The 24,000-nt window shown below is 39.8% G+C and overlaps 1 protein-coding gene across 1 annotated transcript in view; it reads left to right on the top strand.

The window, feature by feature from the left end:
• Positions 1-24,000, top strand: part of LOC103134963 (eukaryotic translation initiation factor 3 subunit H) — a 72,094-nt gene that overhangs the window by 31,541 nt on the left and 16,553 nt on the right. Inside the window, exons 3-5 of the mRNA XM_007547522.2 lie at positions 5,158-5,325; positions 13,292-13,391; positions 16,688-16,837. Coding sequence (XP_007547584.1) covers positions 5,158-5,325; positions 13,292-13,391; positions 16,688-16,837 — 418 coding nt within the window. The remainder of the gene's footprint in view (positions 1-5,157; positions 5,326-13,291; positions 13,392-16,687; positions 16,838-24,000) is intronic.

Below are 24,000 nucleotides of genomic sequence, written 5' to 3'. Positions count from 1 at the left end.
TCTTGAAACAATATTATCGTTTATCGCAATAATTTTTCAGACAATTAATCGCTCAGCAAAATTTATCGTGACAGGCCTACTGACAACAACTTTCCAACAAGACGTGGGCAGCGTACAGTTAAAAACGGTGTGGAGTGGGACTCAGCAGATGCTGCGGAGTTTTGCTCATAAAATTTGGATTGCATTAGCTGTTATAAAGGTCAAAACACATAGGTGGTTTTAAATTGGTTTTATCCTCTGAGCATCACTGCTGCATGAGAAACTACCTATGGCTGAAGTCCAGAGAGCTTTTCCATTTCTGCACACTTAACCTCACCCTTTCTAATGTGCATTGATGGGAAGAAATCATATGCATGACACCCGGTGTGTTTTTATTGTCTTTTTTTTTTTCTTTTTAATTACCCCAACACGCCGTCAAGCAGCAGAGTCGGCTAATCCTTACTGAAGTCGACCATTATGAGACCCAGACCATCTCATTTGGTGGTTCAGAGGCAGAACATCCTCTTTGTTGCACACTGACAGGAAGAAGACGTCTGTGTTCCTCTTAAGTGTTTTGAAAATAAGGCTACAGTTTCTATAAAAATAGTTGTACTTGGTCAGGAACAGTATTTAGGTTGGGTGTATGTGCCAAAGTAGCCGTCTTAAAAATGGAAGTGCCCCAGATTTCACTGCAAAGTCTTGCCCTGAGGCACCCCGGTGCTCCTGTCAGCCTATTCTGTTTGATCCTATTGCTATGCCCTCCCCAGGTGGGGAACAAACACAAACCCAGCTTTACACTAGGTGTAATAGGCTGTGTATTTTATCAGCCTCGTTCACCTTCTTCCATTGAAATGCCATTCATTTAGGATGCCCATCTGTTCTTTTTTCTCTCTCTCTTTTTTCCCCCTCTTTCAGCTAACCACACCGGACTGGCCAGCATGGGACCTCCGTTGGAACCTATTACACAACACTAGATATTAGAAAAAAAAAAAGAAAAAAAAAAAATCTCAAATCCCCCTTTATCATTTATGACACGTCAAATTACAGAGCAAGAAAACGTAATATGTCCTTCCTACTGTCTGGTTCAGCGCCAGCTTGTATCTTATTAGTCGGTGTTTTTCAGCTCACCTCCAGTAGAGAGGATACCTCGGCTGGTGTGTAATGAGATATAAATCAAGCTTTCTGGATCTCACAACTGTAACCCAAGGCTATAGGCACCCTTTTCAATTTCCCTCTGATGTGATCAGTGGTACTCAGTTGAGTTTCCAGCCTGTAAAACTAGCTGCATGCGTTGTCATTGGCTGTACGGAGATGTAATCCATTTCAATAAACCGAGAGCAACGTGTTTACGTCCTAGATTGGTCTTTGCAGCGTGGATGCGTGTTGTTAGTTTGTTCTCAGATTCAAAGTAAAGTAAATAGTTAACTGTTCAGTAATCTTTAATGGTGCCTTTTTTCTGTGCTGTAGAAATCTCACCACTTCAAAATGTTGTTTATAACCTTCGCCAGATCAATGTCTCTTCACACCACATTCTGTGATTTCACGTCAGAGCTAGAAAAAAAAACAACAAAAAAACAACCCAACCGTATTACATCTCAAGGATACACAGAAGTATTTCGACCCAGCTTTTCAGTTTAACACTTTTAAAGAAAGCACAACTTTTTTCTTTTGTTTGTCTAAGATGACTTGATGAAACGGTGAGGGACTTTGAGGCCTCTCTGAATAGACTAGAGATCATATGGTTAAAGAAAAGGCTTTACATGAACTATTACTGCAAGTTATGATTAAGCAAAGGTTGATAGATGGAATAGTTGCTTTATATTTTTACCCTGCTTTGGTAGGAATGTCATTTAAATACCCATTACTGCTCTTTAAATAAGTATCCTCTAGAAATGTGGCAATTAGCTGTAAATAACACTTCTCCTTAATTACTAGTTTTCTTTAAATCGACTTGCGATGCCTCCCAAAGATTTAAATCGCAGTTATATAGTCCTCTCTAAAATCATTTTAGAGTGTTACTTTGAGAGTACTCGAGCAACTCTCCAGTGTGTTCCAGCTTGCCTTGCAGATTGGGAAATGAAAAGACCAGAACCGTTTAATAGGTTGTTGTTTGTGCATTAGAAAAGGTTGTAAAATGGGCAAACACAAAAAGGAGCACTGCAGTAATACTGTAAAAGTGAAGTCATCATTTTATACTTTTTATTTTTTTTAATAAAACATAAGACAGTCCTCTGCTTGTTAGAGTTAAGGTTATAAACAACTATGCTGACTGGAATAAACAGTCTGTGGTTTTCTCCCTGCTGTTGTCAGTCGCTCAGCCTTCAGTTTCTGTCTGGGAGTTTTGTGCCCAATTTCCCTGCTAATGATGGGGTGTTGGGCCAGGTGTACGCTTCAGTGGCGACTGAGAGGTAAGACTCCTACTGAGAGAAGCAGAAGTGCCGAGACAAATGGGGTGGTTAGAGCGCAGGCTGCCTCCCCCCTCCGCTGAGCTCTGTTTTAGTCTGCTGAGAAGTCTGGTCATATTCCGGGCCCCTCTCCAGCAGACCCACTCTCAGTCTGTCACTTCAATGTTTTCACCTGGCGTTTTGTTAGCTTTGTCCTTTTCTTTCCCCGTTTCATTTTGTTTTTTTAACCATCGCCTATTTCTTTGCGGGAATGCTATTTATTGGCTCTTTCCTTCTCGTCCTCAAATGCAGAATAACGCGGATAAAATCCACCCGATTTTCCTTGATTACTTCTGATTGCAGGTAGATGGAATGAATGCTGAAAATTTAGATTTTCTTCTTTTTTTTACTTGTTTAACAATGCATAAAAATTAGAAGAAACCTACTTTTTAGTTTTTAAATGATTGAATAAATAGCATGGTCTTTTGAGGAGATTAGTTTTTTTTAGTTTAGTGAAAATCAGGTAAAGGTTAGGGACATATGCTTTATTGCATAAATATGTATAATCCTGTAATCCTATCGCTGTCAAAGATCCTGCAGTACTTTTTATTTTTCCATGTTTAAGTTTCTTGCAAAAGTATTACGTTTGGCTTCAGCTACAGTGCTGGTAGCAAGTTGCATAAAACAAACCAGAGTTTTCTAAAGCTTGCTTATACGTGGTTAAAGCTATTGATTCAGCATTACCCAGTAAACAGCTCGCAGGAATACTCAATGTTTTCTTGCATATATACTAAAACATCTATATAAAACTTCCCTTGCACAGTTTTAAAATTCAAAAGCAGCTACTTCTACTACTTGATGCTTTTTAGCAGTAAAAATAACCCACTGTACTGTCGCTGCCTTCTTCCTTTCTTTGTGATGAAGGTAAAATCTCAGAGTTTTTAACGGGACTTGCATCGAATGCAGTTTTATTGGAAATTCAATGTTGAAAAGTTGGAAATTTTACTTTGACGAGCAATAACAGCATTCAATCATTAATACCTTATAATACAAACTATTAACCATAGAATCACCCAGAGCTAACACTGATACATTTTATATATAATAAACATCATAGCTTGGTACCAAAACCGACATTTAAATAGATATTGGTTGCTTTGAAGGAGGGCTCAACCAATCACGATTCCAATTGCATTTGAAATGTTTGCAATATTCTGGGTTCAGAGCATTGCTTAATGCCATGGAAACGCCTCCTGCTGGCCAATTAAATATTTAGCCAACGTGATTGACTCTTCCTGCCTTTGAGACCAACACTTGATCAAATATTTTACTAAACAATGTGCTGAAGCTCACACAGAGCATTCAGAAATCATGATTCAATTGCATGTTTTCATAATGTCCTAAGTCTCATTTCAAAGTACCTAAAAGTCTGGCTATGATATGGACTTTGTTGAGCCGCTTTACGACAAGAAATGCATTAACTACCATAAACCTTTTTCCTCAAACACAAACGCCTCTTGTGGTTTGAATTACACTCCCTCTCCTGCCCCTCATACACCGTGTCCTCCTCCGTCCCTGCCCCTGCCTTATATTGCCCTGTCCATTCACCACGCGGATTTTTGTCTCCTGGACCATGTCAATCTCTAAATAAAAGGTGAGATTAAAAGGATAGATTGTTGCATCCAACCCTCCCCCGCAGGACAGTGCATGAAAAGGGGGGTCTGTGCGCACGACCGTCCCCGTCCTCCAGTCCTGGAGAGGTTGTTTTTCAGAGTGGCATTGTTGTGCTGGAAGAGGAGACTCTTAGCATTGTGCTCTGGCAAGAGTCATTAAACAGCAAAGCGATGTTTGGCCTATGGCGGCTGTTTGTTTAGACGTGTTGCAGCAGAGAAGAAATGAAGATATTATTTGCATTTTATTAGGCTTATTTTCTTTTTAAGAACATGTCCAAGTCTTTGAATCCACTCTTTGTCAAATGATCAAGTGAAGCTCTACCTGTTTAGCATAAAATAACCAATGTGTTCAAATTCAGGTCAGTAAAGAAGTGCAGTCTTCCCCTTTTTTTTTTGTACATCTCCCCTTTCATTGATCTCATTTTTCTCCTCTTTAACACCTTCCTCCACTCTTCCAGCTGTCCTACCGCTCTCCATCTTTGTTCTTTTTACCCTGAGCGCCTCACCTTCCCTCTCCTCCACCCTTCCACTTTGTTCTTGTTAACAGCCTCAGCAGGATAGGGTTATACTCTACAGACAGGGGTTTAGAGGCCACAGCTGCCCAATCAAGGCCTGATTTATCAACCTCCTCCAGCCAGCCCACAACAGATAATGTTTTGCTCGCTCGCCTTGGCCATTATTTAAAGCCAATGAGGACGGGTGTTTGTGTTTTAAGCTAGGAGGTGTCCGTCATAATGAAAAGACTCTCTGTAATGCACCTAGCCTCCTGCCCAGGAGCTGAAGCATGCCAGTGTATCTGTGTCGGATATGACCTGAAGCACGAGATTATTGCAGTTTTAGAAATCCCCCACAATCACTTGTTGAGAGAAGATGCAGCCTTTCGTTTGCTTAGTTTTAACATGTTTGTCCTTCACATCTGAGCTGCTAATTTATTTCACCATATTTCTCTTTCTCGCTTTTTATCCCTCTGTTTATACTCCGTGTCCACTTCCAGATGGCCACTATCTAATTAAAGATCCAAACAAAATGAGTTCGGATTCCAGTGAAAGTTTCCTCCATTCCTCCTAGTTTCCCCCTCATCACTCATGGTTTCCACCTCTCTCCTTTCTTTCTTCCTCTAGTCCAGTACCAGATGGAGATGATGCGTTCCCTGCGTCACGTCAACATTGACCATCTGCATGTGGGCTGGTACCAGTCCACCTACTATGGCTCCTTTGTCAGCCGAGCTCTGCTAGACTCCCAGTTCAGCTACCAACACGCCATTGAGGAGTCTGTTGTTCTGATCTATGGTGAGTAGTCCCGCACCGAAGGTTAAAGTGTTCAAATCAATGCAATTGACATTTGTCACAACAGATGGTCTGTTTTGAAGAGGTCAAAAACATAATCCAAACACAGAATCGAAGCAATGACGGAACCAATCATTGCAGGCTTGTAATTTAAAAAAGATCAGTGTAACTGAGACAAACGATGTTGGGAAAAATGGGACTTGCTTCCACGGCGAAGCTGGGTTCAAGCATCGGTCAACGGAGGTAATGCCTACATGTGCTAGTCAGGTTCAATCTATTGCTCTCAGCGGGAGGAAGTGTTATATTGACCAAGTATAGAGCAAGAACACAGAGGTGAGATGTATTGCGGTGGTGTGCACTTGTCAGGCACCGATTCATAGACTGCCACTAATGAACAAGTTCATGCAGGTGGAAAGCAGTTCCTTAAGCGTAGGTCAGCAGCAGCAGTTTAGGTCTGTACCTTGACTCCAAGACGTATCGTTGAGTCTTCAAGGAACGACTTCTGGAGGGAAACGAAGAAAACTAACATACAGGTTAAAATTACGAGGCTTGTTTTGATTTGGTACGCTGTATTTTCCTTGGCTTCCACAAGAGAGTTGATGAAAGTCAGTGTTCATTGTCAGGCACAATTAAAGAACCTCAGGACAAATTTAGTGTCTTTTGATCGCTATTATCTAAGAATACAACCAGAGAATGGTACTAATATATTGTGTTCTGGTTTTAAATGTTAGAAAAGCAATTTTCAGTTTTGGATATTTCAGAAAAATATCTGTCATTTTGATGGTTACAGATAAAGAGCCTTTCCAGATAATATAATAGGAGTAGAAAGAAACACTTCATTCTGCCACGCTTTGTCTTTTTTTTTTATTCACAAAAAAATAAATAAAAAGATAAAGCATTGCATGCATTTGTATTCACTCCCTGTTAGTCCAACCTTTATCAAACCACCTTGTGCTGCAATAATAGCTGAAAGTCTTCGGAGATTTTACTCGACCAGCTTTTTACATTTAGAGACAGAAATTGTTGCCAGTTGTTCCTTTATGTTTCGGGTCATTTCCCACTGGAATTTTGTTTGTCTTTTGCAGGATACAAAGCAGATTTTCTTCCAGGTTTGCATTGTTTTTACTCCCATCCAGCTTTCAATCAAGTCTGGTCAGTAGCTTTCTCCCTTGTGAAGTAAAGCACACTGCCACCACCATCATGTTTTATGATATGTCTTTATTTTCAACAGCATCGTGTGTGTTGGACAAATGATGCTGTTTATTCACTTACGTTTTCTGTCAAGCCTTTGTAGAGCAGCCTCATTTACACAGACAAATCTAGACTCTGTTTACTACTAGTGCAAGATTTTAAGATTGTCGACCGATTTCCAAAATCTGACACCATACCAAGATAATAAGAAATGTTAGGTTTGGTTGTGATGTCGAGCCACATGACAGGAGTAACACTCCACACACGAACCGACTTCACTCACCAGATGTTAGACAAAAAATCTTGGCAAACCTCTTGACACCAAACGTGAGTTCGGAGTAAACAAGCATGCCCCACTGGGAAGAAGCAATGGCAAAAGCTTGTGCACTATAGTTAATCGAAAAAAATAAATAAATACGAAAAGACAACCTTCCGAGTCAGTCAGATCCCTCTTAACATACCAGGGATATCTCTTCAGATCAGCTTTAGGGACATCTCGATAACCAGGGCATCTTTAAGATCATCGGAAGGAGGAAATGGGGACAAAAATCGACATAAAAGGCGACTCCTGATGATAGTTCGTATATTAGTATACAATACACGCTTTTTGGATTTTTAATTAAAAAAATCTATTAGTGTCACTTCTGCTTTACAACCAAGCTCCATTTTGTCTTGATCTATAAAGAAATCTCCATAAAATATATTGCCCTTGTGGTTGAGGACTCTTTCCAAATCTTTTTTGGAGACATTTTCACACTGCCTAGATAATAGAGTGGTAGAGTGAGTGGGGGTGCTGCATATTCTCCTGTTCCCCTCATAATCTTGTATCTGCTCAAGGCAACGACTGTAATCGTGTTTTTTGCAAAAGTATAATCTCAGAACAACCTTATGTCAGTCCAAATATGCACACTCGCCGAATTCTGATGAGCAGCGAGTAATAGCTGCACACAACTCACATACAGGAAGGAATTAAGACTCCAGAATCACGGAGGCTGAGGCCATTAGGTCAAAAGTCAACTGGTCAGAGGCTAATAAAACAGCTCATCAATTGGAAATAAAAAGAAGTTTGACAGACACACCAAATCTTTCTTTGCAAAGACGCCCGTGACACAGAACAGGACTTGGAAATTAATTGCTGGGGTTTTGGGAGTAGATGAGTGACACAGTAATTACACTAACGAAATACTTTTTTTTTTTCCTTCCTTCCCTCCCCATTACTTAATCTAACGTACTCGGTCTGGCAGGCAAGCGTCGTCTTCTCCAACCCCTTAAGTCGCACTAGTGAGGAAATGTTGTGGGTAAGGTACTGTTGACCTTTAAGTAAGGTCAGCCACAGAGAGGGAAGAAGGAAGACATAAACAGGATTAGCTGAGTGGCTCCTTGCCAATAACATGACACTAATAGACATAATGTGCCTCCATGAACTTCTTTGTGAAAATCTTTAAGAGCTGCCACATGACAATGCGACTACAGAGGATGTTCATTTTCCCAGACACGGCCCTATTTAAACCAACAGTACAGAAAATGAAAGCCTTTCACCAATAAACCGTGTTGGTCTTAAATCCCCTCTACGACTAAATGAATGGTAATTTATGACCACTCTGAGTGGCTGAGTTCAGAGGCAGTGTTTTACATTAATCCCGTGGATATCTGCGGCTAATTAGATAAAAGCGTTCATCGGTTAGCCGCTTGGTACGCAACTCTGACGCAGATTATACACTTCAAGAGCTGGAGACATGAAGTCACATTTGGACACCAGGCTTTAATTTTTGATCATGTAGCAAACTTCTGTCTTTGTTGAGTTTTATTCCCCTCAGATTTATGAGCAGCAAAAGAAAAGTTGTCATTGTGACACAAAGATTAGAAATCTTTGATGAAGTCAGATTTTTACTTTCACAGTTTGTCTTTTACTTTTCAGGTGAAAGACAAAAACAGAACTGCCATCTTTATTAAAAAAAAAAAAAAGACAGCTTTGAGTTTCACCAGCAAACTCTGTCAGGTTCTACCTTTTAAGATCATTTTCAGACCCAAGATAGATTAGAAGAATTTTTCAGCTGCAAGTCTGTGACTGGTCCTGCCAGCCGGTGGCTCTGGCAGCGGGGCACCGCAGCCTTTTCTCATTCTAAAAGAGGCCTCCCGCTAATGTCAATCAATAATGCAGCACTTAACGGATCAAAGCACCCCAAAGGAATTTACATTATCTCTGCTTAAAGTCAAAGGGGAAACAAACATCGATTGCTTTTTTTTCTTTTTTTTTTTTCCTGTTCTCTTTGTCATTAGCTCACCGGTCATTTTATACCGATGAAAGAATCAATCAGCCAGCCAACCGAACCGGTGTCCGGTGCCTGTACGGGACGACAGGTTGTTAAAACCAGTTGGGTAAATACATTGAACGAGTCGGTTTAGTTTATCGACGAGTTTGACATGGACACACACAGGGGTAATTAGAGGTTTATGTTTTGAAGGTACTTTGGCTGAGAAACTGATTGGCTTTTAAGGAAATGATCATTTTCTCTAAATATCAAGCAGAATTGGAGATTGTGCTTCACCGACTGCAGATGGATCTAAAGCCGCTTGACTTTGACCGGTTCTGACCGGTTTCGTCTCCATTAGCAGACCCTGTGCGCTTCTTCCTCATTTTTCAGAACCACGTTAGGGGCGGTACAAAATATTGCATTTATTCTTTGTTTGGGTTTTCGTGTCCAATAAAGTTCAAGCGTGGATATTGGTGTACACCTTTTATCCAAATACAAACTTGCAACAAAATGGAAATAAAATGCCACAGCATAGATAGATCTGTACAGAGTAGAAACGAATCAGTTGATCTGAATCGTTTCCATTATGATTTCATCAGCAAATAATTTCCATAAGACAAAATTAATCTGCACCTTGTAAGTTTCTCCTAAACTGTTAAATGAACTTGGCTTCAAAATCCTCTCAGCAGGACAGTTGCCCTGTTTATAGTGCATCTTTTTTTAGATAACATTTTTCCTTCAACTCAACTTTACATTGAGTCAAGTGGCAATGGCACATTTCTAATAATTTTTTTTTCTTAGCAATTTAATATTGTATATTAATTTTCTGTGAAACAGAATTTTTGGTTTTCAGTAGCTGCAAACCATAAACAACAAACTTTTATCAATATAAATGATTAAATATTGCACTGTTTATTGAATCATGTGTTTCATCATTTGATCAGAATAACTGAAATAAAGAACATTTTCAATTATAAACTTAGATTCTACATTAAATCAGGATCAATCTTAAAATTAGATTGGGAAGACATAAAATGCTTTTGAGATGCTCTTATTTGATTATTTGGGGGAGCAGTGAACAACAGCTCTCCACCTAATTTGTGTTATTTGAAAGCAACGGGCGTTTTCCTTCAGACCTTATTCTGCGCTCTTGGTTGTCTTGATCCGAGTCTCTTCTTTTTGACATTTGCAGATCAAACATAAGTGCATTCTGTTTTTCTTGCATACTGACCAACGGGACTAATGCATAAAATTATCTGTGCGTCACACGGAAGAAGCAGGTCTTTGTTCTCAGAAATAGATCAAGGCTTTGTGTCTGAATTCAAGAGGCTCTTTAGAGTTCAATCAGGATCACTCAGTGTTTTAATTCAGCCAGCACACTTCCTGTGGATTTAAAGGAGCAATCCTCGTGTTGGCCTTCTCTGCTCTCACCGGGGAACAACTGAGACCTGCTGTCAACCGTCAGTCTTTATTTCGACTGGCGAATCTGTAGGCAAATAGCTCGTCAAGGCTGACGTTTTGGGAAAGTGAATAAATTACACAAAGACTTCAGGTGAATTGTAGCCTGCTCACTCTCAGTTGGTTGAATCTCAGTTATTGCACCTGCTGCATAAAGAGAAAAAAACTGATAGCTTGCATCTAGTTTTTATGAATTGCCTGGATAATTATTCTAAGAATTTTGTTTTACTGTGTAATGTTTAAAAACATTTGTGGGATTTTGTACCTGTGAAATGTTTCAAACCATCTTAGATTTCTTTCTATTACATTTCCAAGCAGAAAGACTTGATTGTAACAGTTTAATATTTTCTCCATCAATAGTTTTTCAAGTTTTCTGAAGGTCCTCTGACTATTATTATTTTTTTTTTTCCGTTTTCATTTTCTTGAATCTTGGTGACTATTTTTTCCTCATTTCCAGTCTTCTCCTTCAGAGGTTTCGAAGAGCTTATGGATGCCGTATTGCTTTTAAATAAAATTTGTTGAAACGGGACGTGTGGAGGGAGGTAAAAACAGTCTTCATACCTTAAAGACTGCATATATCAGAAAGTCATTTTGTGAGTCATGCGCCGTATAAGTAGGGGAAGATCCAGACACAACAACTCTGAGGTGCAGCATCCATCTTTTGCTAATAGCTCTTTGGCATTCATATTCACAGATGAGTAAATTAGATTAACACACTAGATTAACCGGATTGGCTTCACAGAAGTTACATTTTGTCACGCTACAACCACAAACTCTTTTTGACTGTATTTTTTGAGCTTGACTAACATAACATGCACCACTTTGATTGGGCGATTTTAAAACCTGAATCTGTTTTCATCTGAATTATTTTATTGCTTTTTTACCCTTTTTTCTTGAAGAAACGTATATCTAGGTCCTCAAGCATGATCCATCCACTGCCATAAGTTAATGTGGAGTTGGTCATGTTTAGATGACCAGTGAAGGCTATTCACTGTGTTGGATTTTATTTAGAGAGTATTTAAGAAAAAAGGGGCTGAATATTAATGCATGCCACATTTTTTAGATTTTTTTTTGTTGTTTAAAAAACTAAACCCAAGCATCAACTTCCTTCTAACTTTGTAGAATTGTGCACATCTTTATGTGTTCTCATTTCCTGAAAAACCTAATAACATCCACTGAAGCTGGTGATTTGTAATGAGGCAAAATATGAAAATGTTCAAGGAGTATGACATCTTTAGCAAGCCACCGTATTCTTCCACGAACACGCTACGATACAAAGTCTGAGTGGAGCTTAAAGTCTGTTTTTTCTGAAGAACACTTTAGAGATGAGTGACGGCTTGAGACTTCTCTTTCGTACTTTGTCACGGGGACGTTAGCAGCATTTCGAAACGAGTCTTCAATGAACCACTTTTACTGTCAGCAGGAACACAATGCTTTCTGTGTTGGAGCTATTATAATGTCTGGCTGATGGTGTTGGGGACGGAGGGCAGATACAAACCTTTGTGTTTCATTAACGGAAACAAATCCTGATTATTATTGTCATGTCATTACGTTCCATTTGCAGATCCAGTAGTTGAACTTGTTTAATGGCCAGGAAGTTAGAAAGCAAGCCTGTGAAACTTCATCATTAAGCTTTTAGTTAAAGGGCATCTACAGAACATGGCTGCATCCTTGAAAATTCACTATATAGCGAATCATTAGCTGACATATTCCAACAATCTGAGATATATTAAATGAGCTGTATGTTCGCACTTTGTTTTAACATCTAATTATGACTGGACTACAGGCAGGAAATTAAATGCATATCAGTTTGAGATTCTGACCGTATCAAAGTTAAAATAAAATGCATATATATCATGGTAGCACAGTATCATTACACTTTCCCCAAAAACTTTGCAACAGAAATATGTTTTACCTGATTTTATCTGAAGGTAATCTGTGCAAAAAAAACAACAACAAAACAGTGGGATCAATGGATGCTGAGGCACTTAGTTCAAAGGTCAACAACTTCCTGCAAAATCAATAGATACAGATTTTGAACTTCATGTGGCTTTCAGATTAGCTCACGAACAATGGATACAGAAGTTCTTAGATCTGTATCTAAGCCTTATGCCACCAAGAGCATCGCAAAATAAGGATGTTTGATATCAAGAAAATATATAGTTAAGCTGGACAGTTAGTCATTTCCACTGTCCAGATCTATTTTCAATAAGCACAGAGAGAACATGTGACACTTGAAATAGACTCTGTGCTGCATTTTATCCAAGCAGTCCTTTGCTGTTGTGATATTGCTAATACTGATAGCTTTTTGATGCAAAACATTTGATACCGGGGATAAAGCATGTCACCAAGTGGACTCTAGACCAATCCAGACATGTTCTCTGGAGAATTGAAACCTTTCTCTCTGTGTGGCAACCCAAACTGGGTTTGACAGCTGCTAAGCGACCTGAAGTTTCCTGACAGATTAGTGTCAACTGTGAAGTTTGGTGTAGAGGGGATTATGACGTGGAGCTGTCTTTCAGGAGTTGGGACTGGTCCCTCAGCTCCAATGAGAGGAACTCTGTGATATTGTAAATGAAGACATTTTTAAAAATGTGAAACTCTTGATTCTGTGAGACGGCATCCCTGGATGGAAACGATGGAGAACAAAGCACAGTCATCAACCCTTTGTCACCCTCAAAACGCTTACAAGTTAGTCAATGGGTCCATGAGGACACTGTGTGTCGTCAAGGCTAAAGAACTGGGATGCACAGTTGGGAACACAACCGATACATGATGATATTGTCTTTTATCGATCAGCTTTTTAACGATCAGCGATTGGCCAGAAAATTGCATTCGGTGCAGCAATAAGCTTGGTTGGCTGTCTGACATGTCTGATAGAGTTCAACCAGTAGGCGTCGGACACATTTTGCTAGACTGATGTGCAAATCTCATTGTGTATGTCTGTTGTAAGCTGGCTCACTTACAGCTTGAACGTAAAACAATGAAATTAAAAGTTGGCTCATTTACTTTATTAATTATACATGATTCTGTTTAAGAACTTTTTCCCCGCTCTCTGATCATAGATCCTATAAAAACAGCCCAAGGCTCCCTATCCCTGAAAGCCTACAGACTCACCCCGAAGCTCATGGAGATCTGCAAGGAGAAGGACTTCACCACTGAAGGGTAAGTGACATCACAGAGCAACGCACTTGTCTATCCTTTGTCTCCATTTGTGTATCCACTCATGGACAAACATTACTTACCGAGATGTAGAATTAAAACCGTAGCTTTTTCGCCCCTTCTTGATTCTGTTTATTCAGCGGATGCAAATGCAGCAGCGCGCGTCCACGGGGGAGTCATTTACTGGCAGTTGGAGATGGATACTGATGAAGATGATGATGATTTATCAGCTCGCCCTTGCCCGTCGAACAAATGTTCCATGTTTACGCTTTTTCTGACCTCAAGGCTTGTCGTAATTGCTTTTAAATTGCAGCTAAAAATGAACGTAATGAGGGGACTGTTTTCCTTGTGGTTCGGAGAAGTCCGAGTGCAGCCGGCCTCACATAGTACACAAACACGCACGTGAGGACGCGGCGCACATGTTCAGATAAGTGCAAGCGTTATCTGTCCAATAATAAAACCCCGGAGGCGCTAGGTGACGGACTGTTCAGAACCTTCCGATTTGCATTCTGACTCCTACAAAGTGTATTTACAGACAGAGGGACTTTTTAATAGCACTGTTTTATTGCTCTTTGCTATTTCTGTTATTTTTATTTCTCTATATTTTTGTCTTTGTTGCCCCCCAGTCTTTTCCTGAGCCAGCGTTTGGCCACGAGTCGAGAGCCTACTCCTTTCTGCAGCTTTTCATTACTTCCTATGATTTGCTGTAGCTACAATCAGTGCTTTTAACAAGCATATGATTGGAATATGATGGTTAAGAATGATATCGATGCAAATTTACAGGATTTTCTCAGGTTTTTTTACTGTCAAAATGAACAAGTAATGCAACAAAATCTGCGATTGTTGGGGTTGGCCTTTTGTGTCATTTATTAAATTCTTGTGATAAATTTGTTAAAAGATTTTTAATTTATTGCATATGATTAAATGCAGTGTGTGCAACTTAGTGGTTCAATTCACAATTCTTTGTGATTGGTGTCTTAAAGAAATGTATTATAAATGGGAATGATTTTCTAGAGCAGTATTTGTGTTTGTGGAGCTATGGATGTTGTGCCTTTGAGTCACAGCCATACAGTTACCTAAAAATTACCTAAATATTGTAATGAAACTTCAAGTCCAACTTGTCCACCCCTAGTGATTTTCAACTTTTTTGTCCTACAAATGTGTCAAACTTCAAATGTCGTCTCCCCAATGTCAGCTTCAGTCAGCGTAATCCCCAGCCCCTCCATCTTTCTCATCTATATTTGAGGTTATATATGCTCGCAAATCTTGTTCATGCTTTTAAAATGGAAAAACATCAGAGAGATGAGAATTGAGTGGCCTGATCCCTTTGAACCTCCCTCCAGCTCCACTGGGCTGTGCAGGCAGTGGTCAATAGTGTCCACTTCAGCACACAATCTACAGCATCAAATTAGTCCGCCCGTGTAGGGAACCTTTGACTTTATCCAGTGGGGCCCAACGTACAAGAGAGCTTGACATTAAGTGTGCCAGTGTCCAGTATGGTTCAGTAATTTGTCCTGCCTATGGTACGGTGCACGCTGCAGACATTTGGAAAGGTCACAGTATGCAGCAAATACTTTAAAGTACTCCAGATTGATAATTGTGCCAAATTCCTAAGCAGTATTTATGTAACTATGGATTTTTCCTACAGACTCTTATAATTTATTCCAAGACGAGTTGTCCTCCATTCTAAGCTTCAGACAGAAACCCACTTTTGTGCGTCAGCGTCTCTCCTTATGTTTGCCTGAGGTGATGCTCTACTTAGAATATAAAAGACTTTTAATCAATATAATATCTTAAAAGATTCCATTATTCTTTTATTCCCCATTTATGGCACAGACATGCTGGTCTGTGGTACAGCAAACAAGGCAGAATAATGCAGTTATGTGTATTGATCCTAGAGCAAGGATCTACCAAGCCAATCTTTGACATTTGTTTGCAGCATGTGCGCTTTGCACGAGTAGCGCGGTGGACTATAGCAGACTGGAAAACTTTAGATTGTTTCCAGGTTTGGATGAATATTGGACAAGAAGACAGAGCAGTTTCCAGTCTGTCCTTGCATCCATTTGTCCACCATACATCCAAGTGTTTTTCCACAATCCATGTGTCTTCCTATGTGTCCATCCATCCTTGCTTTTGTCAAAAGTGTGTCCAACTGTCTGTCTTTCCAGCAATTCTTCAATCCATTCATTTATCTGTAAATATACCCACTATTTCTTACGCATCCATCCATTGAAATGTCCTTTTCTTCTCCATCCTTTTTCTATCATTTATCCATCCATGGACAAATACGAGTATTTCTCTGTCTAGTTTTCTGTCTGTTCTGTAGCCGGCCATGCATCCATCCTCCTGTCTGTCCGTCTGTCCATTTGTTCACCATGATCTCCTTGGTTCATTCTCAAGACTCCATTTGTCTCTGTCTTTCCCTCCATTCATCAATCTATTTGGTTGTTCATCATCCATCCATCGGTTCATTTGGCCATTATTTCTTATGCATTCATCCTTTCAGCCATCCATCTGATTATCTGTCTGTCATCCTGCCAGCCATCCCTCCATCTAGTCATCTGTCCATTATCCATCTGTCCATCCATTCGTTTGTCCATTATTCCCCCGACCACTCACTTCTGGAATCCTCCATCCTTGAGCCTGGAGGCACATGTGATCTTCTCTGAAAACGTGTTGAGACTCTGTTTATTAGCTGCGCATGAGATATTAACCAAGCTTAAACCAAAGTCATTTCATTTAGTGTCACCAGGAGATTGGGGCAGGGGGGGCTTTCAAGGGCATGTGCTGTTAAGCAACTTAATCAAAATGCAGCGTGTCTAAGATTTGTTTTTATTTTCCCTTTTCTTTTAGTGATGAGATACAATTCTCAGGTGGGGAGTAACATTGCAAAACATTACCTTTTCAACAGTAAAAGGCAGATTTTGGGAATTGAATGCAAATGTACTTCGGTAGAGAAACAGCTCTGTTTAAAGGTTAATGTGGCTGGTTGTTATGGAAGCCATCCCCTTTAAAACAACCTCATGTCCTTTTATACATTTTTAACTCGGTTGACAGACGGTGTGCTTGTTTTTACCGGAACTGTTAGTGGATACCTTATAGATTGCTTAATGGTTAACCTGCTTTTCTAACAAAAGGGCACATATTTCTGTCAGTGATGTGATTCTACCCACTAATTTTTTTTCTGTTTTTCATCTGAGTGGAAATGCAGACTAACTGCCTGAATCTTAACCGCAGTTCATTGAATGTAAGCCAACTATAACATGTGGTTTTATCATCTTCACGTTCTGTTCCTCCAGCTTGAAGAAGGCCAGCGTCGGCTTTGAAAATATGTTCGAGGAGGTGCCCATAGTCATCAAAAACTCCCACCTCATCAACGTGTTGCTGTGGGAGCTGGAGGACAAGTCCACCGTCTCCGACAAGCACGAACTGCTCAACCTCTCCAGCAGGTCAGACATAAGCCCACGGTAACATTTAACACCAAGAATCAGGGTCGACAACTTTCGCCAGGATTTGTTTCTAGCAGGTTTTAAATCCTCCAGAGGTAAATTACCTGCAACATGTCTCTGCAACCTCAAGTGGAGGGGGAAATAGTGAGTTTATTAGCTTGTTTATTTTAACCATCTTGGTTGCCAGGAGTTTTTGATTGTGATATTAATTTGTAATTTTAGGGCTTCAAACACTTAAAAAAAACTAAATTCTACCGAGGTAAACTTATCAGTAACATATATGAGCTTGTTTTAAGTCAATATTTCTTGAATATTTCACTTATAGTAAGACATTTTTCCTATAAGTGGAATAATCTGCCAGTGGAAGTAGTCCTTTTTATGTGTTTACTTAAAACAAGCTCGTATTTCTTGATGTAAAAACACTAAGTTAGTTTCAAGTGTAATGAGATATTTAAAGACTAGGCCAAAAACACTTGGTAAGACTTTGTTTTTGCAGCGAGCATATTCAAACTCACTTCTAATGACCTTGTATGACATAGATTCAACTCTCAAGCAATCAAATTCTTGTTTCCTTTTTCCAACATTTCAAACAATGCCTCAGTGTTTCATAAACCTTTCCAAAACACTACCCAACTAAAAGAAATCTGGTTGAAAGAAAAAGCATAATCCCCAAATGGCCCAACACTGAGCACACTGTCACTTTCATTAGATCCATTTGCACATAAATACCACCATAATGGGGGGTACTTCTGTTCCGAAGAAAGCGGGAATTTCTTAAAAGCATTGTTCAAGCATTAAAACTACATCACTGTATCTCTTTGAAGGCCCTAAGACGCATTTGCTGACATGGCCTGCAGCCACTTCTAAATTAAAATTGATTTGACATTAGGGAATTGTCGTCAGAACACAACAGTGTTCTGAAAGCCATTAGAATGGAACGCAGACCCTGGAGAACCGCGGCGAGAGCCACTAAAAGACTGTTTGGAGTCTCCAGAAAGCATCCATTTTTCTTTTTTAATATCGTCTCGAATAAGTGGTGAGGGAACGCGTCCAACTCCAGCTTTGTGCAGTAGCAGTCGTTTCCTGAAATATATTTGATCAGTGCAGTTGGCCGGTTCTGCGTCGGCTTTATGAAGTGATAACTTTATTATAATAAAGTAAATTCACACCGCGACATGTTTGGTTCATTTCTGCGTCGCTTATTAGCCAAGGAACTGACCATTAGAGAGCTGCCATGTCTGGGTCAAACTGAGATCGTTTTCTATAGTTTAATATGCAGGTGACGGTATCCATGAGGACAAGGTCACATTCTGTGCATCCGCCGTCTCATATAAACAACGCCATACTGCAAAACAAAGTTTATTCTCCGCGTTAATGAAGGAATGTGACACCTACTGCTCTGCCGTGGCTGTTTTCATGTGGTTTTAATAGTTTTAGAGGATAATGAAGTTCCGTGGCACACGGCCGGAAAATGTAAATGGGATAAATAATTTCTTCCTTTTAGTTTTATGGCGGTGTTTGTTGACAATAATAATAATAATAATAATAAAAAGTTATTTGTCCTGCCTCGACATAAACCTTATTTTTAAATGATTATGCAGAATATCTTCATGTGGCAGCAGAATTTTAGGCACTTAAAATTTCCTAATCATCCATCACTGAAGAACCATTTCAACACCCATCACAGTTATTGGCACCCCTAGTGAAACCATTTAAAAAGAATTATAATCTAATACAATTTTTTTGCAGTATCACAGTCACAAAAAATATTTAATTTGAGTACATTTAGTGGTTAAAAAGTCTATTGTTTTACCAGAATCATCAATTCCACTCTTATTGGAAGCCTTAGAAATCATTAAGAGCTCACCTTGTCCTAGATGCGAATCTGTGTGTCTTCAAGGTATGTTAACAGAAAGTAGTTCTGAAGTTGATCTGTTGTTTTTCATAAAATAAAAATGTCTTGTTAGCAGAGAATATCTGGTTCACATAAGGACTGCATTTGATCATCTGTAGTTCACAATCAGAAATACTTGCATTTTGGGATTTGGGAAACCTTTAGTCTGTTTTCAGATTTTTATAAATAAGCTTTAAAAAAAAAAAAAGCAATTTTGTTTGATTTGGTTAATGTGGAGGGGTTGGTTGAACTTTTGACCTTTGAACTTTAATTAATATCGTGGAAACAAAAGCAGCACAAACACACATTTTGGGAGCACAAACCAACACAAATGTAGCTCAGTTGATTGACACCAGATTTGTTTGATTTCACAAATGGGTTGACCTTCTATGACCTTCAGAAACTTAGTAATTTATTTTTATTTTTTTTAATGATAGCAGCACAAACAAAGCATTTTTCTGCACAAATGTCTTATACCAAGTTTATTAGATTTGAGGAAGGTCAGAAGGTCAACTTCGCTCAGGTCGTACCGTGCTGTCGGTATCGCCTGGCTGACCTTGATACTAAAATTTTGTCACATTAAAACTGTCCCCTGCTAATTTATTCAGATATGTGTTCAGAAACGGAACGAGCCATCAGACTTTCTCATATCAGTAATGAGCGCCATAGGAGCAAAGATCCACCCCTCGAATCTGCTCACAGGCCCACTCTTTAAGTCTCACATTTACATCTCAGAGGAGCTCTGCATCAGTCTCGGGAGAATTTATCAGCAATCACTTATGGAGATAAACTGCTGCAAGTGGAGCAACAGCTGTGAAGCTGCTAATCAAAAAGCTTCCCAGGGGCAGGTGTGAGAAATTAGCACAATAACGACTGGAAGTGCTGATTTATACACTGTTTTGCTCCCATAGCGCACTGCACTTACCCGTACATTACCCAGAATCACCGCAGGAATCGCTATTCTTCTCCGAGTCTTTCTGAGCATCCGAGAGTCGTGTGAACACAGCCTTTTTTTTCTTCTTCTTCTCAGAATGCACGGCCAGCCGCTCCTAAACACAGATACGATCATTTGTTAAAGTTGTCAGGTAGACTCACTTATCTTGCATGTTATTTACTTTCGAAGATGACTGCTCTGAAGTCGAAGCACAGCTTTTTGATATCACCCCAAAAGGAGGCGGGGGGAGCGGCGGAGAAGGAGGCCTCCCCATAGGCTTTCTGACATGATTGCCGATGGGATGCCTTTCGAGATGAAATTGTTTCCTGAAGTTGTCAGATTGCTGTGCAGCTCTGTTCTGGTTTGGGATTGTAATGTCCATCTCTCTACGTCGTCGGCTGACAGCTCCACCCTTTTCTATTCATTTCCACTCCTTCAGAAAAAAAATAAATAAATAAATAAATAAAAAAAGAACCCAGAAACGATAATGGGTTTTATTTAATGTTTTTCCTTTTGTCTCATTTCCCAATCTCCTGGCCCATTCATCAATGTCATCTGTGTATAAGGCTGACTGAGTGCAGTTTCACTTCAGCAAGCAGGGTTGTTCTTACCACAGATGATGATGTTGATCGCGGTGATTGATTGCACGAATGCAAATTCATCTACGTAGCCAAAACATCTTGGAAACGACTCCATGTTTGCAATGTCGCAGACTGGAGTGCGTTTGTTAAGCTTCGACATCACTCCCTGCTCAATCATCAGATGCTTGGTAGTTCATTTAAAAAAAAAAAAAAATGCTTTTAGCGTTTTTACTTTTTCTGTCTATTTAAGCAGCTGGCTTGGTCCATTACCACTTGTCTGTGTGATCGACCTGAGTTGAAACGTATGTAAATAGAAATGCATTAAACAGTGCGGGCACCACAGGGCAAATTTTCCAATCATGAGAGCAGCTAAGTAAGTAGAATACAAAATGTTCTCCAAAAGGCTGGTTGTCTTCAATTTTTAAATGGTGTTACTTTTTTATTTGCATCTTTTATGGCCTCCGCAAGCCTAAAATGCAAAAGTGCTTGCAGGAAAGGATTGAACGCCCTTCAGGTCGGCAGCTGTCTTTGGCCTGTAAATGCTTTGTTGCCAACTGAGAGTCTTATCGGTTCATTTTCTGCAGATTTTTCTCCGATTGTTTCTGCAAGGAGGCATCTGGGCCGTTGTGGTAATTTAAACTTTTCTTTGGGATCATTATTCTTCCCTGCTCTTTTTTTTATCGTCAGCAGTTTTTTTTTTTTTTTTCCTTTTACAGATGGTGTGATGTTTTCTTTTATTGGCTTGATTCTACTCCACTATGAGTAAAATATGCCCCGGGCTGCAGCACAAGCCCGAAGCATGATCGATCCGCCCGCTGGCTTTGGAACTGGATATACCGCTTGTCTTAAAATCAAATTTGGCACAGATTTTTATCTCTACACTTACTTTTCTCGCTGTATCTAAAAAAGTTTTATTTTACATTAAATTGAGGGGTTTTATTTTCTAATTTATGGCCCAATCTTCCCTTGTAGCGGGGCGTAAAGCATTTATAGGCTATAAAAATCTTCGCAGTTGGACCACGTTAAATAAACAGGTTTCCTCTGTCAGCTGCTAAATGACTATAATTAAAAATAAAATGTAGCAAAGTAGCAGGTCCTTATTTGCAACTGAAAGGACTAGATAGCGGTTTATCAGGTACTTTTATGGTAATTCTGTCCATGGATCTAAATCTGTGTGGTTTATGTTTTGCCTCTTCTGTTCACATTTGTTTCTGTGAGATGTCATACAAAAGGTAAATACATGCAGATTCTATTCAGAGCTCAGCATTATTCCAAGGATGTGTTGGACACAGATAAGCTGCTAACATTGATCTTTTTCGACATGCCCAATTGCGTTCGATGGTCATTTCATTTTAAACGTAGTTCCACTTAAAGCTGCAACGACTGCATCTTCGCAAGCGGCAAAATGCTTGCAATCGAGACGAGTTCTCTTCTGTTTAACCAAAAAATAGTCTATCCTGGATGAAACTTGGCAACGGTTGAGTTACATCAGTTGGTGGTACAAGTAGCCTTGTCTGCACTTTGCAGTCTCTCAAAAGGTAGTCCATAAAAGCTTTATGAAGTGTGCCTTGACCTTTTCCCAGTCACAGTTTGGGAATTTGGAAAACACTCTTCCCGGAGTGGCTGACGGTCTGACTCACATGTGGAGTGTTGTTATCCAGCAACAGCTCGCCTCCCACTGGATTTCATTACAGGACGTTTTCCTTTAGGGAGATCTCAGCAGAGCTTCTTGCCATTAAGCTGTCGAGTCGCTTAAAATAGGAGCGAGAGCCCGACTGCAACCGATCCAAACGGTGTTTACAATGTTTGCTTTAATTTTGTCCCAATGCATCTTCGGAGAAGCCATAATGATGGTACTCTATTTACGTCTGACGTTTAGTGTAAAGGTTTTTGTTTCTGTCAATGTCACGTGGCTCAACTCTGGAAAACTGTAGAGCAACTTTACTAAAGTTGCTTTACATCGAGAGAGTAAAGCAGAGTCCTAAGCAGTTTTCTTACTTAGATGATAAGTTATTTTGTTCTGGCCTTTAGCTAGTCCAATAAAAACTGCTAAAAAGAAAGTTTTCTGCTTCCGTCATTCCTGGCCTTGACCCTAACTGTGCCTATTGACTTTAATGTCCTGTTGCTGGGGGTTAGGCTCATGTTGGTATGGGATTTACACAGTTTAACGTTTTGTTAAAGTGCCTTGGTTTTATTGGACGAAGGTATTTCCACTAAAGCTGTAAAAAGCCTGACTTGGTATAATTTATTTTAAACGGAAAAGAAACAGTAACTTGTACTGCTGCAAACACATTTGAACATGGAGTGTAAAGGGCAGCCAGCTATCTTACCAGCTGACTTTATCACCCGGCCCAGTTTCTTCCTCTCAGCCTCAGTGCAGCCAGCATATCAGAGAGCGATACCATACACCAGCACACTTTCAACGGTGGAGCAATTGAAGGTCACCAGCAGCATCCCCTCCAGTCTTTTCCATCTGAGGACTCTCAAGAAGTGGAATTGCTGCTGGGCCTTCTTCGTCCTTCTTTCCTGTCTGCTGCCCAGGAAAGATCTTCAGACATAGGAGTCCTCAGGAATAAATGTGGGAACTCTCCACACACACGCACGCACACACACACACACACACACGCGCACACACACACACTTTATTTTTATGTTTGAGGATGGGATCTTTTTTTTCCCCTCCTAAAATCCTTGACCCCCTTCATGACCTTCTTTATATTCAGAGCCAAATTATTCCTTAGTTTCCACTTAAGCATTTGCATTGTGCCGATCATTAAAGGTTTTTGCTGCTCTGCTCTTATCTTTCACTCAAGCTTAATAAGCTGATATTAGCTTGTTAATTAGTCAGGCTATCTGCTCAGGTGCAGCCCGCAAGCAGCTGCTTAGTGGACATGGCTGAGCAACTTTAGTTTCACTTAGCAGTGATAGTTGGCCCCACGTTAGTTTCTGCTCCACGACTATCCTGCTTTATTGCAGCTAGAAATATTTCTAAATACAGCAGACCTCCAGTATTTGCTGGGTGAATAGCTGAGATCCATGAATACTTGAGTCCCTCTTGAAAACACAACTGCCCATTTTAATACTGGAAACACCAAATTTGCCTTAACATGCATTGTTACGCTCACTAGAAAACTGCTACCACAGAGGCTGACAAAGATTATCCGTCTTATAGTGTAAAAACACAGCAACAGTTTTAGCAAATATGTAGCAAATATATTTCTTAAAAAGTTACTTACTGCAGCTTTAACAAGACATGTGAAGGTCAAATAATTTTTGTTCTGTTTTTCCTCCCTGAAGTCATCCAAGATATATTATACTCCATTCCATTTTATCTGTAGACATGTCCAAGCCCTTGCATGACACAGTTGCTCTCTCTATCAGGCAGCCCTGACGATGTGTATCCAGTAAGAGAAAGGGGCCAAGCGCCGAGACAAGCCAGAGAAATGGGGTCACAGAGGAGGTGGTGATGGAGATGTTGCTGTGAATTGAATACAATGGGGGGGGTAAATGACCCTTGACAGACGAACTTGAGGAATTGTAATGTAGTTTCAGAGCAGATATTTTGAACAAAAGCTTCTCGTAGTTCTTCCTCTTCAACTTGTCACTTTTTTTGCAATGAGATAATGACACGGTTGGATTTAAACATAAAATGAACTGAAGCGTTTGCACAAGGTTTTCAAATTTGGACCAACTTCAATGTAAATCTTTTTTTTTTTTTTTAATCTTAGCTTTACTCAGCTGTTTTATAGAGGGG

The sequence above is a fragment of the Poecilia formosa genome, unplaced genomic scaffold (assembly GCF_000485575.1).
Source record: "Poecilia formosa unplaced genomic scaffold, Poecilia_formosa-5.1.2 Scaffold0, whole genome shotgun sequence".
NCBI classification, from domain to species: Eukaryota; Metazoa; Chordata; class Actinopteri; order Cyprinodontiformes; family Poeciliidae; genus Poecilia; species Poecilia formosa.
Note: the sequence above shows the minus strand (reverse complement) of the source record. Positions and strands in the feature narration are given on the sequence as shown.